Source organism: Colletotrichum lupini, chromosome 8 (genome assembly GCF_023278565.1).
Source record: "Colletotrichum lupini chromosome 8, complete sequence".
Classification (NCBI taxonomy): domain Eukaryota; kingdom Fungi; phylum Ascomycota; class Sordariomycetes; order Glomerellales; family Glomerellaceae; genus Colletotrichum; species Colletotrichum lupini.
The window spans coordinates 3,285,497-3,299,108 of NC_064681.1; the positions used below are offsets into that span (position 1 = coordinate 3,285,497).

The 13,612-nt window shown below is 54.3% G+C and overlaps 5 protein-coding genes across 5 annotated transcripts; 3 read left to right on the forward strand and 2 right to left on the reverse strand.

The window, feature by feature from the left end:
• Positions 1-902: 902 nt before the first annotated feature.
• CLUP02_15468 (uncharacterized protein) lies at positions 903-3,557 on the forward strand (the record flags this gene model as incomplete). The annotated part of the gene is made up of 6 exons (XM_049294392.1): positions 903-1,056; positions 1,121-1,209; positions 1,448-1,543; positions 1,601-1,674; positions 1,772-1,913; positions 1,968-3,557. The coding sequence occupies 6 exons, from the start codon at positions 903-905 to the stop codon at positions 3,555-3,557; spliced, it is 2,145 nt and encodes a 714-aa protein (XP_049151538.1).
• A 141-nt stretch (positions 3,558-3,698) lies between these two features.
• CLUP02_15469 (uncharacterized protein) lies at positions 3,699-5,516 on the reverse strand (the record flags this gene model as incomplete). Its single annotated transcript, XM_049294393.1, has 2 exons — positions 3,699-5,259; positions 5,308-5,516. The coding sequence occupies 2 exons, from the start codon at positions 5,514-5,516 to the stop codon at positions 3,699-3,701; spliced, it is 1,770 nt and encodes a 589-aa protein (XP_049151539.1).
• A 645-nt stretch (positions 5,517-6,161) lies between these two features.
• On the forward strand, positions 6,162-8,681 carry CLUP02_15470 (ribose-phosphate diphosphokinase; the record flags this gene model as incomplete). The annotated part of the gene is made up of 7 exons (XM_049294394.1): positions 6,162-6,272; positions 6,462-6,609; positions 6,672-7,869; positions 7,896-8,174; positions 8,237-8,478; positions 8,549-8,568; positions 8,658-8,681. 7 exons carry the CDS (start codon positions 6,162-6,164, stop codon positions 8,679-8,681), a joined length of 2,022 nt encoding a protein of 673 aa, XP_049151540.1.
• An 87-nt stretch (positions 8,682-8,768) lies between these two features.
• On the reverse strand, positions 8,769-12,467 carry CLUP02_15471 (uncharacterized protein; the record flags this gene model as incomplete). The annotated part of the gene is made up of 4 exons (XM_049294395.1): positions 8,769-12,091; positions 12,130-12,151; positions 12,213-12,385; positions 12,449-12,467. 4 exons carry the CDS (start codon positions 12,465-12,467, stop codon positions 8,769-8,771), a joined length of 3,537 nt encoding a protein of 1,178 aa, XP_049151541.1.
• Positions 12,468-13,070: 603 nt separating this feature from the next.
• Positions 13,071-13,548, forward strand: CLUP02_15472 (uncharacterized protein; the record flags this gene model as incomplete). Its single annotated transcript, XM_049294396.1, has 2 exons — positions 13,071-13,311; positions 13,388-13,548. 2 exons carry the CDS (start codon positions 13,071-13,073, stop codon positions 13,546-13,548), a joined length of 402 nt encoding a protein of 133 aa, XP_049151542.1.
• Positions 13,549-13,612: the final 64 nt, after the last annotated feature.

Below are 13,612 nucleotides of genomic sequence, written 5' to 3' on the forward strand. Positions count from 1 at the left end.
CGATGAGTCCGTGACTGGAAGCCTTTCTTCTGATCTTCTGAAAGACATTGATGAAGCTGTGACCGGAATTGATCGGTACTTCAACTGTAGCTTCGGCTTATTGTAATACCATGGCCATGTTCGGCGACTTACTCTAACCGAAAAGTAAAGCGAATGAGCGAGCAACGATCAGACGAGCCATGGACGGCGCCATCACTTCAGCCAATCGACTTCATCAACGATTGCATAACGTACGGCGCATTCGCAGCACCGTATCTTCGTCATGGAGCTCCGAGAGTATCACTGCCAGATGTTGAAGCGTATATGATTGACGCACTCAAACACCATAATGTATCCACGATACTGACTTCGAGAGCTCAGCTTATCGGATGGTACGATAACCTCACCGCAAACGAGCCCGAGCCTTGGACCCTTTAACACATACGCGAACCACCGAGCTTTCTACCGAATTGGGCTAATAGAACCGAATTTGGGAGTTTTGATGAGGAGTACGCTGTCGAACTTCGCTCCCATCTCGACTTTGAGATGGATGGCGATATTGTAGGGATAGGTGTAGGTAGATCCTTCCATTCTCAAAGACATCGAGTGATTCCGAGCTTCTGCACTCTAGGTCTTACATAGCCATAACGGCACTATGATCGGCACTTAATGCGATCCTCCTCTTCTATTTTGTCCCGTCATGGATCAAAATGATATCCAGAAAACGGAGAGCTGGAGCTCCTGTTCTACTACAAGACCGTGGCGCTGACTACCGATCGAACACTTGGCCTTTCAGCCGAGCAGATCGGAGAATACCAGCGTTTGGGGGCAACAACAGCGTAGAGGGAATGAGCTTGGATTCCCGCCTCACTTTTTTAAATTCCAAGAGAACTTATCTCGTGTAACTAGTTCTCCTGGCTTTAATGTGGTACTTGATCTTCCTGCTATACCGCATTCGGAGGAAGACATTAGATATCACAGGGCGTCCGAGTGATCGGCAAAGCTGGAGCTTGGGACAAATTGTTGCGTTAGCAACGTGGATCCCAGTGGTCGCGGAACTCGTGTACATGTGTACGTGTAAGTCTATGCTGATGATTCCGTCCCATGACCCGCCTCTGACGTGATACTAATGTCTTTAAAGTTGGAATGAAGTCTGGTCGGGAGGGACGACTACCGGCCGGCTACGAAGCCGTTCCAGTGACCACTGGACTTAATGACAGCGCTGAGCCTGTCCCACTCAGGACTTCTAGGAGTTATGGTGGAAACCATACCACCAAAATATGACGAGTGCCGCATGAATTCATTTTCCTTCAACACTTACGTAGACCCAAATTCTTTAGCTCCGTCTCAAGATCTTCAGATAGCACTCTCGAAGTTCATCCTTCGATCTACTATCAACATGCATTTTATGGCATACAAAGATAAGAGTGATACTGGCAACATGAACATTGCAAGTTATGACTCATAGCAGATTATCATCACTCGGTGCCCGTGCTGTTTCAGTATTGTCCAAATAATTCAGCACTTCTGGATGAATAGCGCAGTAAATCATGCCCAGTTAATGGTAGGATGCCCACTATCTCCCTGAAACAACTACATAGTGCATCGCAATGTGGATTAGGATAACCAAATTGGCCATCACAGAAGCTCTGACTCTCGCTCTTATTCACAATTGAGATCGGGATTGACTGTCTGGTAAGGTAGTCATTGCGTAGCTTACTGAATCCGATGATGAGATGATACCGATATGCAACTAAGCGGGGCTCAGATGCTCACGGGCGGAATTGTGCAGCTTTATGCTCGCCCAAGCTCCGCTAAGCGATAAGCTCCAAGCGATGTGCTTGGCCCTCGCGAACCTGCCGCCGTGCCGCTGTGAGAATCAGACGCCTCGGCAGGCCCCTTTCATCACGAGCAGAAGGCGCAAATCAAAGGCCGTGACATTTACAGCAATGGACAGTCTTTCGAGAAACAACACAACACATTGAAAGATGCTAAGCGGTACCTGTACGCGGCTGGCCATTGTGGCCGCCGTCTTTCTCGTCGCGGCAATCTTCCTAGTTCCGCAGCTCCCCCACGTAGGCTACAACGTGCCCACTCAGCTCGGCCACAACGCCCAAACGACAGGCGGCAAAGATGTCTCGAAAGGTGCCGATAAACCGAACGGCCCCGTCGGAGATCATGCCAACGAGGTGATCACGTCTCTGGCTTCAATTGCTATATCGCAGAGCGTGTCAAACGCGGCTCCGAAGCCAACACCTGCTCCCGCCACAGGCGCGAAACCCGATACGAAGAAGACGGTCTCAAAGCTCGAAGCTGGCCAGTCGCTGTCGCCGTTCCGTCTCGCCTCGCCAAACGGTCGCTACGAACTCAATCTCCTCGATAGCGGTTCCCTTTCGCTCCTCGACACCAAAACAGAGATCGAGTTGTTCACGTCCGATACCGAGTACCACTGGCCCGTATCATGGCAGGTCGAGCTCACCCAGGAGGGCGTGCTGATGCTCTCGTGGGCAAACGAGACTGCTGCCCCGTACGGCGCAACGCCATGGATCTCAAATCTCCTCCCCGAGTGCGCTTCTGTTGAGAGTGGCGACGAGAAATTGGTTCTGGAGCTTTTGGACTCTGGAAAGCTGCATATTCGCGCTGGGAGCAAAACCACCTGCCTCCTCCACCGCGCCTCAGATGATATGGGACGTCTCGCGATCGTGTACACCGGCTTTTTGCGCACCTATTTGAAGACTTGCAAGGAGCAGAATAATAAGCTCGTCAAGACGTGGACTGGGAGCGGCGGTGTCGACGTACACGTGTTTACGTACCTGGAAGATGTCAACCACGATTCCGGTGACCCGGTGGACAAGGACAGCATAACCAAGCACCTGAAGTCGTGCTTTGGAGACGCGCTCAAGACTGTGGAGATTCTGAAATTGGACAGTGTGAAGGAGAACGCCGTGGATCCTCCCGAGGTGCTGGTGAAGGAGTGCGGCAACGATAAACTCAACCACCAGCTCAGTCAGTGGAAGGCACTATACCTCGCCAGCCTGCAGGTGCAGAGCTACATGATCAAGGAGGGCATATCCTACGATTACATCTACAAGGGCCGTCTCGATCTGCTGTACTGGGGCGACTCGCCTGCCCTCTCGTCGCTCAAGGTACCCGAAAACGGCATCCTGGCACCCCGCGTTACTCTGGACTGGACGTGGTACGCCATGCTCCACGACGGCGAGCTGCGCGCGGGCGTTACAGACATCACCGCCTTTGGGCGCCCCAATGCCATGTTTACCTACCTCGCGCTCTACCGCGAGTTTATCCACATGCGGACTCTGGAGAAGGAGACGGCGAAGTGGAAGGGATTCAATACCAAGACCAGGGAGAAGAAGCCAGAGGGCCAGGAGGGATGTACGCCTGAAGGTATACTGGCGTACTGGCTGCGGATCAATGGCATCGCTGTGAAGACCGATTGGCAGTTCAAGATGGGTTTGTTGCGCGGAGATGGGAAGGTCATCTTCACTTGCCCTGAGGGCAGAGGTTGGCTGTGCCCTGGTTTCATTCCGCAGGTTCACGACGATGGAACCCTGTTTTGAGTAGTCGTTGTATGATACGAATAATGACACTGTTATATGTGAGATCACGGGTATAAGGCTTTCGCTTCCCTAATCACTTTTTATGCTTATTGGAAGTGCTCCGGAAATAGGCGGCGGCTATGTCGGGCGTCTTTAGGCTTGTTATTCGCTACCCAGGATATCAAAGGGATTTGAAGACACTTTCTTCTCGGGCCTCATGCGAGGTTCTGCGTCTGCCATCTTCTTCCGCTTCTTTTTCTGATTTTTGGCTTCTTTTGATGGCAAAAGCAAATCGTCCGAAATACCCAGCGCCGTGGCGACCTTGCCAAGCGCACCACTGGTTTTCATACCCGCGAGAAGGCGCATTGTCCCATCGACTGATGGATACTCAGTGAGAGGTGGCAATGTGGACAACAACTCGCGCAGTTGCTTGGAGCCTTGGATCGGGTCCTTGGCTCCGACCTCGTACATGAGATCCAGGACCTGAGCCAAGATGCGGAGAGAGTAGAGCGTCGCGTGGATCTGCGCCGATAGGTGCACGACATCCCACGGGACAAGGTTCGAGTCTGCCGACACCGATTGGCCTAGCTTGATGGAGTTCAGACACGCATCCAGCTTATCTTCTTCCTGCGCGTGAGCGAGAAGGAGCTGCAAGCTGACTGCCTGCCAGGACGAGCCCTTTTGGGTAAGGCTACTTTTTGCCTTGGTCAAGGTCTTGAGGAGAGCATCCATCGAGTCCTTGATCCAGGGCCGGGGCAGCATCGCCATGTACTTGCCCTGGTTCACGCCAGACGACATTCTTCGGTACTCCCTCACGTGGGAGACGCCCCCGGGTCGCAGCAGACACGTGAGGCTGTATGCCAGCTGTCTCACGGAAGCGCTGGTATCCCATGCGCTAGCACGGGCTGGACAGTCTAGGAGAGGCGGGAGACACATCATGCAGCCCGCGGCGCCGGAGTCGGCCGCGAGCGGCTTCGCTACCCCGGAGTAGCCCACGCACTGCAGGACGACCTCGGATAGCCTCGCGTCGAGGTAGGGTTTGTCGAGGCTGCCCAGGATCGGGACAGCGCTCCAGTCTGTAGTCTCCAGTGTCTCGTACGGTGCGCAGAAGGCGCGGAACTCTTCCGGATCTGCGACCTCGCCTTTGCAGTTTTCGAGGACTTGTGCGAATTTGGGCCGGGTGGATTTGGAGAGCTCGTAGGCGAACCTGCGCATGCCGTGGTCCTCTGGTAGCTGTAGACGTTTGGCGATCTCTGATGGGGAGAATTTTGGGCCTAGGAGAGCGGGTTTGTCGTCGTCGGTGGTGCCGATGTGGAGGTCTCTGAAGAAGGCGACAGATCCTGTCTTTAGATCATGGACGGTCAGATCGGAGTCCGAGGTCAGGATGGTTCCGCCGTTGCGCAGCACGTCTTCTGCGCAGTAGGCGTCTGCTTCGCCGGGGACCAGGCGGACCAGAGAGGCATACTTTTCGATCGATTCCAGCTTGTCGACGATGGCTGCGACGAGAAATGCTGGTGGTGGGATCAGGGGCTGGTCTCGTTTGGGGGCATCGGTTGGGAAGAGAGGTGGTAATGAGAAACGCGTTGATGCAATCTGCTTGGCTGGGCAACCGTTGGGGAAACCTGAGCGGAAGACCTTGAGGGACGAGGATACCTTGAGTATCCTCTCGAGGCGGACTTCTGCTTTTGATGCCGGGAGGAAGCCATCAAAGTAGATGGCGGCGCTTTGAACGTTAGCTTAGGTCTTTTCATGTCTTGGAGGAAAGAATTACATTGATATATCATGACTGGTGACTTCTTCTAACCATCCTATCGCGGTTCTTCCGAGGATATCGTAGGATGGCAGACCGGAAGTACTTCTCGTACAGAGATGGTAGATATGGTATGCCAAAGCAGGGCCATCAATGACAACTCTGTCGCCGTCGAGAGGCCCAAATACCCCATAAGGGGAGAGATGGTTTAGGAGATGAGGAATTCCCATTGTATGATGATTCTGCCTTACAGACTTACATTAGAACTAAAACATGTACGAAGATTGGCTCACTCCGGGTCACGAGATTAACAGCCAATCTATTGCAAAATCTCTTCCACTGACCTAATCTTTTGGATTACTTCTAGTGTGCTGCTTCCCCAACTGATACCGCGTGTTAGAACCCGTTCGAATTCTTTGACTACGGCGGTCCAATCTCCATCAAACGATCCCGTTACAAGTAATCCATTGAATGTTGGGACATGGATTTGAGTTATCTCAAGACATCTGCCTGAATACTTGCCTTGATAGGTAATGGAAAGAACGACCTGAGCTCCTGCAGAAACTCATCGCGGGGTCACGGTGCGTGACACACGGTACGTACAGGCCCCATCAACCATAGGAAGCGGCGGCCCTGCTTTAGGGATTGGAAAGGGTATCTCCGGCCCGGATAAATACAGTGTGATGGTAGCACCTTCTCGCCCATTACACGTGCCTGCACTGTCCGTTCGACCCCACTGCAACGCCTGGCTCCGTGCCCACCCGCTTTTCGGCTGAACAGCCCCCTTGTCCCCAACTCAATTTTTCCTTCGCAGTAATAAAAGCTCCCCACCTCGCGAATCAAATCTCTTCGCCTTTCGCATTCTTCTTTTCAACATGCGCGGCACTCTCATCTTCGCGGGCTCCTCCTGCCCAGTCCTCACTAATCAGATATGTGAGAACCTGGGCATGGCTCCTGCCCAGGCGGAGCTTACCCAATTTTCCAATGTAAGCTGAAAGTGCGCATCGCTGGGCCGTCGACCACCAAGGGCGGGGGAAACGCCGCGTTCCTGCTCACGAACTTTTCATGATGTAAATCATGGGGGGAACAGCAGCCGCGGCCGCTCCCACTGCCTTGATTGGACCAATTCCAACTTTGTTTGGACTCCCTGTTGAGGCTGACCCGTCACACAAAAGGGCGAGACGAGCGTGCGAATCTTGACCAGCGTCCGCGAAAAGGATGTCTTTGTCGTCCAGTCCGGCAGCGCCAAGGTCAACGACACCATCATGGAGTTGTTGATTATGATCTCGGCCTGCAATGGCGGATCAGCAAACAAGATCACTGGTAAGATTGGCTCCACTCCCTCTGACTACCGTCTTATAGTGCTAACTCAACCGCTTCCCCAGCTGTGCTTCCGTACTTCCCCTACAGTCGCCAGTCGAAGAAGAAGTCCCATCGGGGTGCCATCACAGCAAGAATGCTTGCCAACCTCCTCGGCGTGGCCGGCGTTAAGCACGTCATTACCGTCGACCTGCACGCTTCCCAGATGCAGGGTTTCTTTAAGTGCCCGGTGGACAACCTTCACGCCGAACCCCTCATTGCGAGATGGATTCGTCACAACGTGCCCAACTGGAAGGAGGCCGTTGTCGTGTCCAAGAACGCGGGCGGAACCAAGCGTGTGACATCGCTTGCAGACGCATTGAAGCTCAACTTTGGCATGGTCACAACAGAGAAGAACCGGAAGGGAACCAACATGACTTCGAGTATGATCATGCATCACCTGGACAATCTCGATCGGGAACCCGTGTTGGAGACAACGCGTGAGCCACCCAGACCTTCCACACCTCCCGCTGCACCTGGCCGAGCTGCCCGGATCAGAACCGACGCACACGGTTCCCCTCAGTTCACCAGCGCTCCGAGGTCCCACCCTAGATCGATGGACGACCGGCCCACAACACCCACGCAGTCCAAGCCTGGCGATGGGTCGGTCGACGACGATGATGAGGAGGAGGGCGACGCGCAGTACGATGATCGTCGCGCCCATGAAGTTACGCACGGCCGATTGGTTCAGGGTCACATAGTGGACGACGACTATCCATCGCCAGCTGCATCGACCGTCAGCGGCAGCGTTCAGGGCGACGATCCCATGACCATGTCGCACGCATCATCATTCTTTGCTCCCGAGCCCCATGCCCTAGGAGGTTCTGGAGACGCGGCCCCGGAGTCGGACGAAGAGGACGAGGTCCTGAAGGATCCCAAGGTCGAGCACATGATCACGCTGGTCGGCGATGTCAAGAACAGAACCGTCTTCATCGTTGATGACATGATCGACAAGCCCAACTCGTGGATCGCCGCTGCCGAGACAGTCGTCAAGAAGGGCCGCGCCAAGAAGGTCTACTGCATGGCCACCCATGGCGTGTTCGGCGGCGACAGTCTCGACCAGCTTCAGGCGTGCGAGTGCATCGATACCATTCTCGTGACCAACAGCTTCCCCATCCCCGAGGATCAGGCCAAGCGGTGCCCCAAGCTCGTGGTACTGGACCTCTCCTTCCTCCTTGCTGAGGCGATTCGCCGTAACCACTACGGCGAATCAATCTCCCCTCTGTACCAACACATTCTGGACTGAAAAGATTTTCCGGCGAGAGAGCGTGCAAGGATTGTCTCGGTTACAGTTCGCCTGACACGGCTTCTTTTTCTGCTTTTTCCTATCTTGGACTGGCTCAAGGATTCTCTTTTTTTATTGAGTTCCAGTATGTGTGCGGCATACTCGGGGGAGACAGGCATTTCAGCGCGGCGTTCTGGGCTACAACGGCAAAGAGTGGAATGGCCAAGAGATGGTTGCAACCAAAAAAAATACGCGTTCCCAAGGAGACTTTGGTAGGTCTTGCTCAACATCAACACAAAGCATGGTCAGTATTAGACATGAATGATGAAACTTTGATACCTTTTTTTCAACCGGGCCGCCATCCAGTATGGCGTGTGCGCGCGTTCCTCAACTGATACACCTTTTTTCACCTTTACCTGATGGAAGCCTGGGCTGCATCCATCGCATCACCCTTTCTTACCTTTCACACCAACGATGCTGTTTTCTGAACAGCCGGGGCCCAGTTCATCCCAGAACAGGCCTTGAACGGAGCGTTGGCAGATTAATTTTCGACTCAAAGAAGATCCCTCTTCCGGTCGTCTTCATGACGGCCACAGCCTCCGGGACTGGTGGGAGAGGGATAAGAGAAACCTTCGAACATCTCTTCAAGTGATGTACGTGTGGATGTCTTGATCACAGTCGGCGTGTGCGCCGACTTTGTTCTTTTAGCTTCCTGTTTTTGATAATAATACAAATCAACTTTCAAACATTTTTTTTGCCTTTTTACGTCGTGACATCGTCCCTGCAGTACACACGTACCGCATACCCCTAGTCCTCCGTGACGCCCCTGCCTGGGATTTCATAAACACAACGTCAAATTCGTCCACATCTCTCAAGTAAACACAGCAATGTCCCCTTTCTACTCGAACAGTTCCCACCCGTGAATCTCGTCCAACAGTTGCAAATATGTGCTCTTCTCGCCTTCCTCCTTGACGGCCGCCACATCCTGAAGCAGCTCCTCGCCGAAATTCCCCGCGCCCGCGGCCTTGATGATGCGCCACGCGCGGCGGAATTCGTCGCGGATGGCAACGATGCCGTTGTGCGTGACTGTGCGGGCGACGTTGTGGTCTAGCTCGAAGGGGTCTTCGATGGCGAAGAGGTAGCGGTGCCGGACTTCCTTGACTTCGCCGTTCTTCTGCGCCGCCGCCGATGCTGCTGCGCTGCTATCGGTGGAGGTAGTGATGGTGCCGCTGGTGGTTGTCATCGTCGTCGGGGTGGGCGGGTCGATGGGCGATTTCAAGGTCATGTGTTGTTGTCCCTGCAGTCCGGGGGGAGGACCGTCGGTGCTCGGGGAGTTGACGGCGGCGGTGTTGTTGGCGTTGGGGCGGTACTCGATGACCGTCTTGGCGCCCGTCCAGCCCTTTTCTGTCTTGGAGAGCAGGCCGCCCGGCGAGCGGATGCTGAGGACGTCGCGGCCCCAGTCGTAGCCTCGGCCCGGGTAGGTGCTCATGGAGCCGTTTTGGGCGTAGTACTCGAAGAAGCCCCGGAGGAGCTGGCCGACGGAGTCACGGTTGCCGTTGAGCTGGCTCATCTGCGCGAGGCGGAGGATCTCAGTCTCGTCGCGCCAGAAGCCGACGAAGCGGCCGCGGCAGATGATGCTCTCGTCGAGCAGCGCCGGGGACTTGGGAGGCAGGCCTTCAGGGGGAGGAGGCGGAGGGCCGAGGGCTTGGAGGTTGGGGCAGACAAAGGGCTGGACCACGTTGACGAGGTAGTGCAGCATCATGAGGACGTAGCCGTAGCTGCTGAGGGTGCCGCGGTACGGGGTGTTTACGCTGCGGACCTTGGCCCAGTGTTTGACGAAGAGGACGAGCGGGCGGACGCGGGGGTCGGTGTGGGAGTAGCAGCGGAGGAGGAGGGTGTTGTGCAGCGCGAGATGGGCGGCGAAGTTGATATCGCACTGGACGCCGACGCCGTTCTTTGGGAACTCGAGCTTGTCGCGGTAGGGATCGCGGGGCTGGTTGATGGCCATCTTGGCCGGATCCTTGAGGTCGCGCATCCGCTTTATGGTCTCCATGTTTTGCTTGGTGACGGGGATGACGAAGTCGTACTGGGGGTCTTGAACGTTGCTCTTCCGCATGGGACCACGGAGTATCGAGATGTATTCTCTCACGTCGTTCTCGATGCTCGGATCGTACAGGTGTTGGTCGACTGCCTTTTCGAGTTCGAGGGCAAGTTGAAGACTCTTGTGGCGGCGCGCGACGGTGAGGAGGCTGAGTGGTCCGTTGGTGGTGTCGATGAATTCCTGCACGCTCTTGCGAGTGGTGCTCGGCCAGATGCCGGCCGTGTATCTGTTGATGATGAGCTGTTTCGCGGCCGTAGCGTTAGGGTCGCCTCGGGGGCGGAGGTTCGCGAGGATCTTGAGTGTCCTCGCGTGGTATCCGGTAGCTGCTTCAAACTGGCTCTGTTCGAGAGTGAGCAGTTGCGCAATGGGGAGCTTTTTGAGCTTCTCCAGGTGCAGCTGCAGATGTTTGCTGTATGTCAGGGGCTCGATTCCAAAGTGCTGCTGATTCTGGAGATTCTTCCAAGACGCTATCAAATTCCGAGTTGCATCGTCGGTGTCGTCTATGCTTCCGATCTCAGCCTCTCTTTCGCATAGCATGACAATCTTCTCGCCTTCCATCTGGGCGTACACGCCAGCCAGGGACCGGTAATTGGGAACATTGGTGATCGTCTTGAAAGAAAGAGACAGGTAATTTGAGAGTCTACTTCTCAGCGGCACGTCGTGAATGCCTTTCAAGAACGCTTCGCAAACCTTGTTGAGCAAGTCGTAGTCCTCCTCTACCAGCTCACGACAGTTAGAGAGAGTCACATCCCGACCTCCCAATCTTCTCAAAGTTCGCTTCGCTACATTATAGTAAGCAGAGAGAGACTGGTTCTCGGGCTGGTAGATAGCCGGCACTCTGGGCTCGTTCAGATTGGGGCCTGCAGGAGATAACTCGCCCGTTTTTGGGTTGTTTGGGTCGTCGATCGTTTCGTCCGTCATTTCCTTGGTGTGAGTATCAGCCGTCTCGTCATCATCTGCAGCATCCGCATGGTCGGTATCCACGATGCCCTTTTCCCACTTTTCACGCTCTTCCAAGAGGTCCTTGAGCAGCTTCGCGGGCGGGTTCTGGCAAAGCTTGATGATTGGTACTCTCGTGCGGGTCAGCAGACGCGCGCCAAGGCCGATTTCGAGAAAAGCCTTCTCGATAAGTCTGGGTATCGCAGAGCCCGACTCATCCGGTTGGGGTGTAGAAAGGGGTGAGACCAGACCGAGATCCATGTCTGAGGCTTTCGTTGCGAACCCAGAAGACAGACTGCCGAAGCACTTGAGTTGCACAGACGGCGGGGGAAAGTTCTCCAGACCATTTTGTGTCGCCTCATATTCGGCAACCGCGGCCTGGCACACTTGTTCGATCTTAACTCGGAAGGCTTCCTTCTCGGCGATCTCTCCTCTTTCAATCTCTGCGCCAGCAACGAGAGTGTTGCAGAGGCTTTCTAGGTAGGATGCCTGGTTCTCCAACTCCTCGGGCCGGACTGGGTGGTGTTGACCACGGGGGCTGTAAAGCTGGCCATGATTGTTCCGTGGAAAACGCGGTGAACCGTGCTCTTGCTGACCACTTGGGTGCTGATCATGCTGGTATCGTTCAGAGTTGACGAGGTTTCGATGTCCGTTCTGTCTGGGGGAGCGAGGCGACATGCCGCCTGCAAGGTGATGCGGTCTGTGGTGCAGGTCTGGATTATGATACGTCTTGCCTGGTCGTCCATGAGAGGGGAATCTAGGATTCTCGTGAGGGTAAGAAGGAGAAGGCCAGCCTGTGTAGGGTCGTCCAGCCTCGGTGGGCGGAGAGGGGCGAGTGTCAATGGGAATGGACAACTGAGCATTCATCTGTCGTCTCTGCGCCTGGTTGAGTCGCTTTCTGCCCACCTTGGGCGAGGGTGGTGGCTTGCCATTGACTCCGGCTGAAGCTTCGGGATGGTCTCCATGGGGTTGAAGATGATCGTTCGGTCCATTCGCCGGGGTTCCGCCACCGGGAAAGTGCGCGGTTGTTCGCGGGGCATCTTGAACCTGAGGCTGGCCGGTGGCTGGAGTACCGTTGGTGAGAATCATGTTTCGCAACTGATCCTCGAGCCCATTGTTTTGAGAGCCACCAAACTGGCCCATGCCGGAATTTCTGGTGCTATTATTCATGGTGATTGTTGCTTGAAGATGTTATCATCGAATACGATGAGTTGGATACAGCTGAAGGAAGGGTAAGGCTTCTGTGAGAGTTGATGAGATGGGTGCACTGAAAATAGGCGCAGAGCACTTACCTGGTCAGACACGTCCGGGACGCATGGCTTGGACAGTTGGATGCAGAGGATTGGGGATTTGGAGGATAGATACGGAGGTGAGTAAGAGTGCTGTGATTGGGAAGCTTGTATTCAGTTTCCGATTGGCGATCACCTCATTCATGTAGGTAGGTGGTGTAAATGGAACTTCAAGTGAGGTGGAAGCTTTACGTGGGGAAGCAGGTACATTCCGGAGTGAGGGGCTACAGTCTCAGACTTGCGACGCACTGTACGACAATGGGTACATGCAGTCGGTTTCTCACTGTACAGATACTGCCCCCCGCGGACTGTGAGGTAAGGTACCGCAAGTACCTCTATGTGGATAGCTAAAACCAAGATTTGTGGAATGAATTGGATGCTTACTATTTATCTCACATCTTTCATGGCCTTCCACGGTCTCGTGAAGCCATTGACTGGATTCTCCTATTCACCCCTTTACAGCAGAAAACAGCAAAATCCCCTATCTTGGATGCCGTGATGTCTGGATTTGTAACTATTGTCTGGGTTGGTGCAAATATATGGGCCAGTCAAGGGCACGCATTTTGATAACGGTTGACGTTGTCGAGGCTGAACATCCTATTAATACTCAATAGATATAAGGCATTGATGTCGTGCTTCGAGCCAGGGGCACTCTGCACGCACGTAAGATTAATTCCTTAAAGTAGTTGAAGGAAAGCTAGGTATCTTATCTATTGCGACATCTGTCCTTGCTATTGAAGCTACGGTACCTACTAGTTGAGGTACGGCAAGTTAAGAACAGTAAGGCCATCCCAATGACGTCCTACCACAGTGAGGCTCGCCCTTTCCAGATGCGGTTCCACAGCCACTGGCGAATTGTGAGGCACTGAGGATGGCCCGCCCAGAAAGAGTACTAGCACGCTGGGCTTACTTTTGGTCAATTCATTGGCTACAAATGTACCGCGCACCAAGCTTTTGCCGGCAAACTACAATCAAGGTACCTTACCTTAGCACGGTATCCGCCCAGCTTTTCTGCAAGCTCTCCAAGCTGCCTAGGCAAGTGCGCCTGATTTCTGAGCGCGCCTTCCAATCCTCCTCTCCCGCATGCACTTCATCGTCCGGGCATGCTCTTTGTCATCACCTCGACCTCTTCACCTTCGCCAATCCATCCGTACTTATCAATTCGCGAGTACACAACCGCCGATCAAGCTAGTCCTCGAGACTTTCTGGCGAACATTGATATCCAACCTTCGGTCGCATCACCGAGTCTACCGTCACCAGCTATTCTCTCTTGCGCCGCGGCCCTAGACATCTGGGCAAGCCTCATTCCTGCCTACGATTCTGACTTGCACTTGACAGAGACTGCTTGACGACGGAGAAATAAAGCGTCGCTCACTAGAATCTTCCCGAGACAACAGCCTGCAGGAAGCGCTC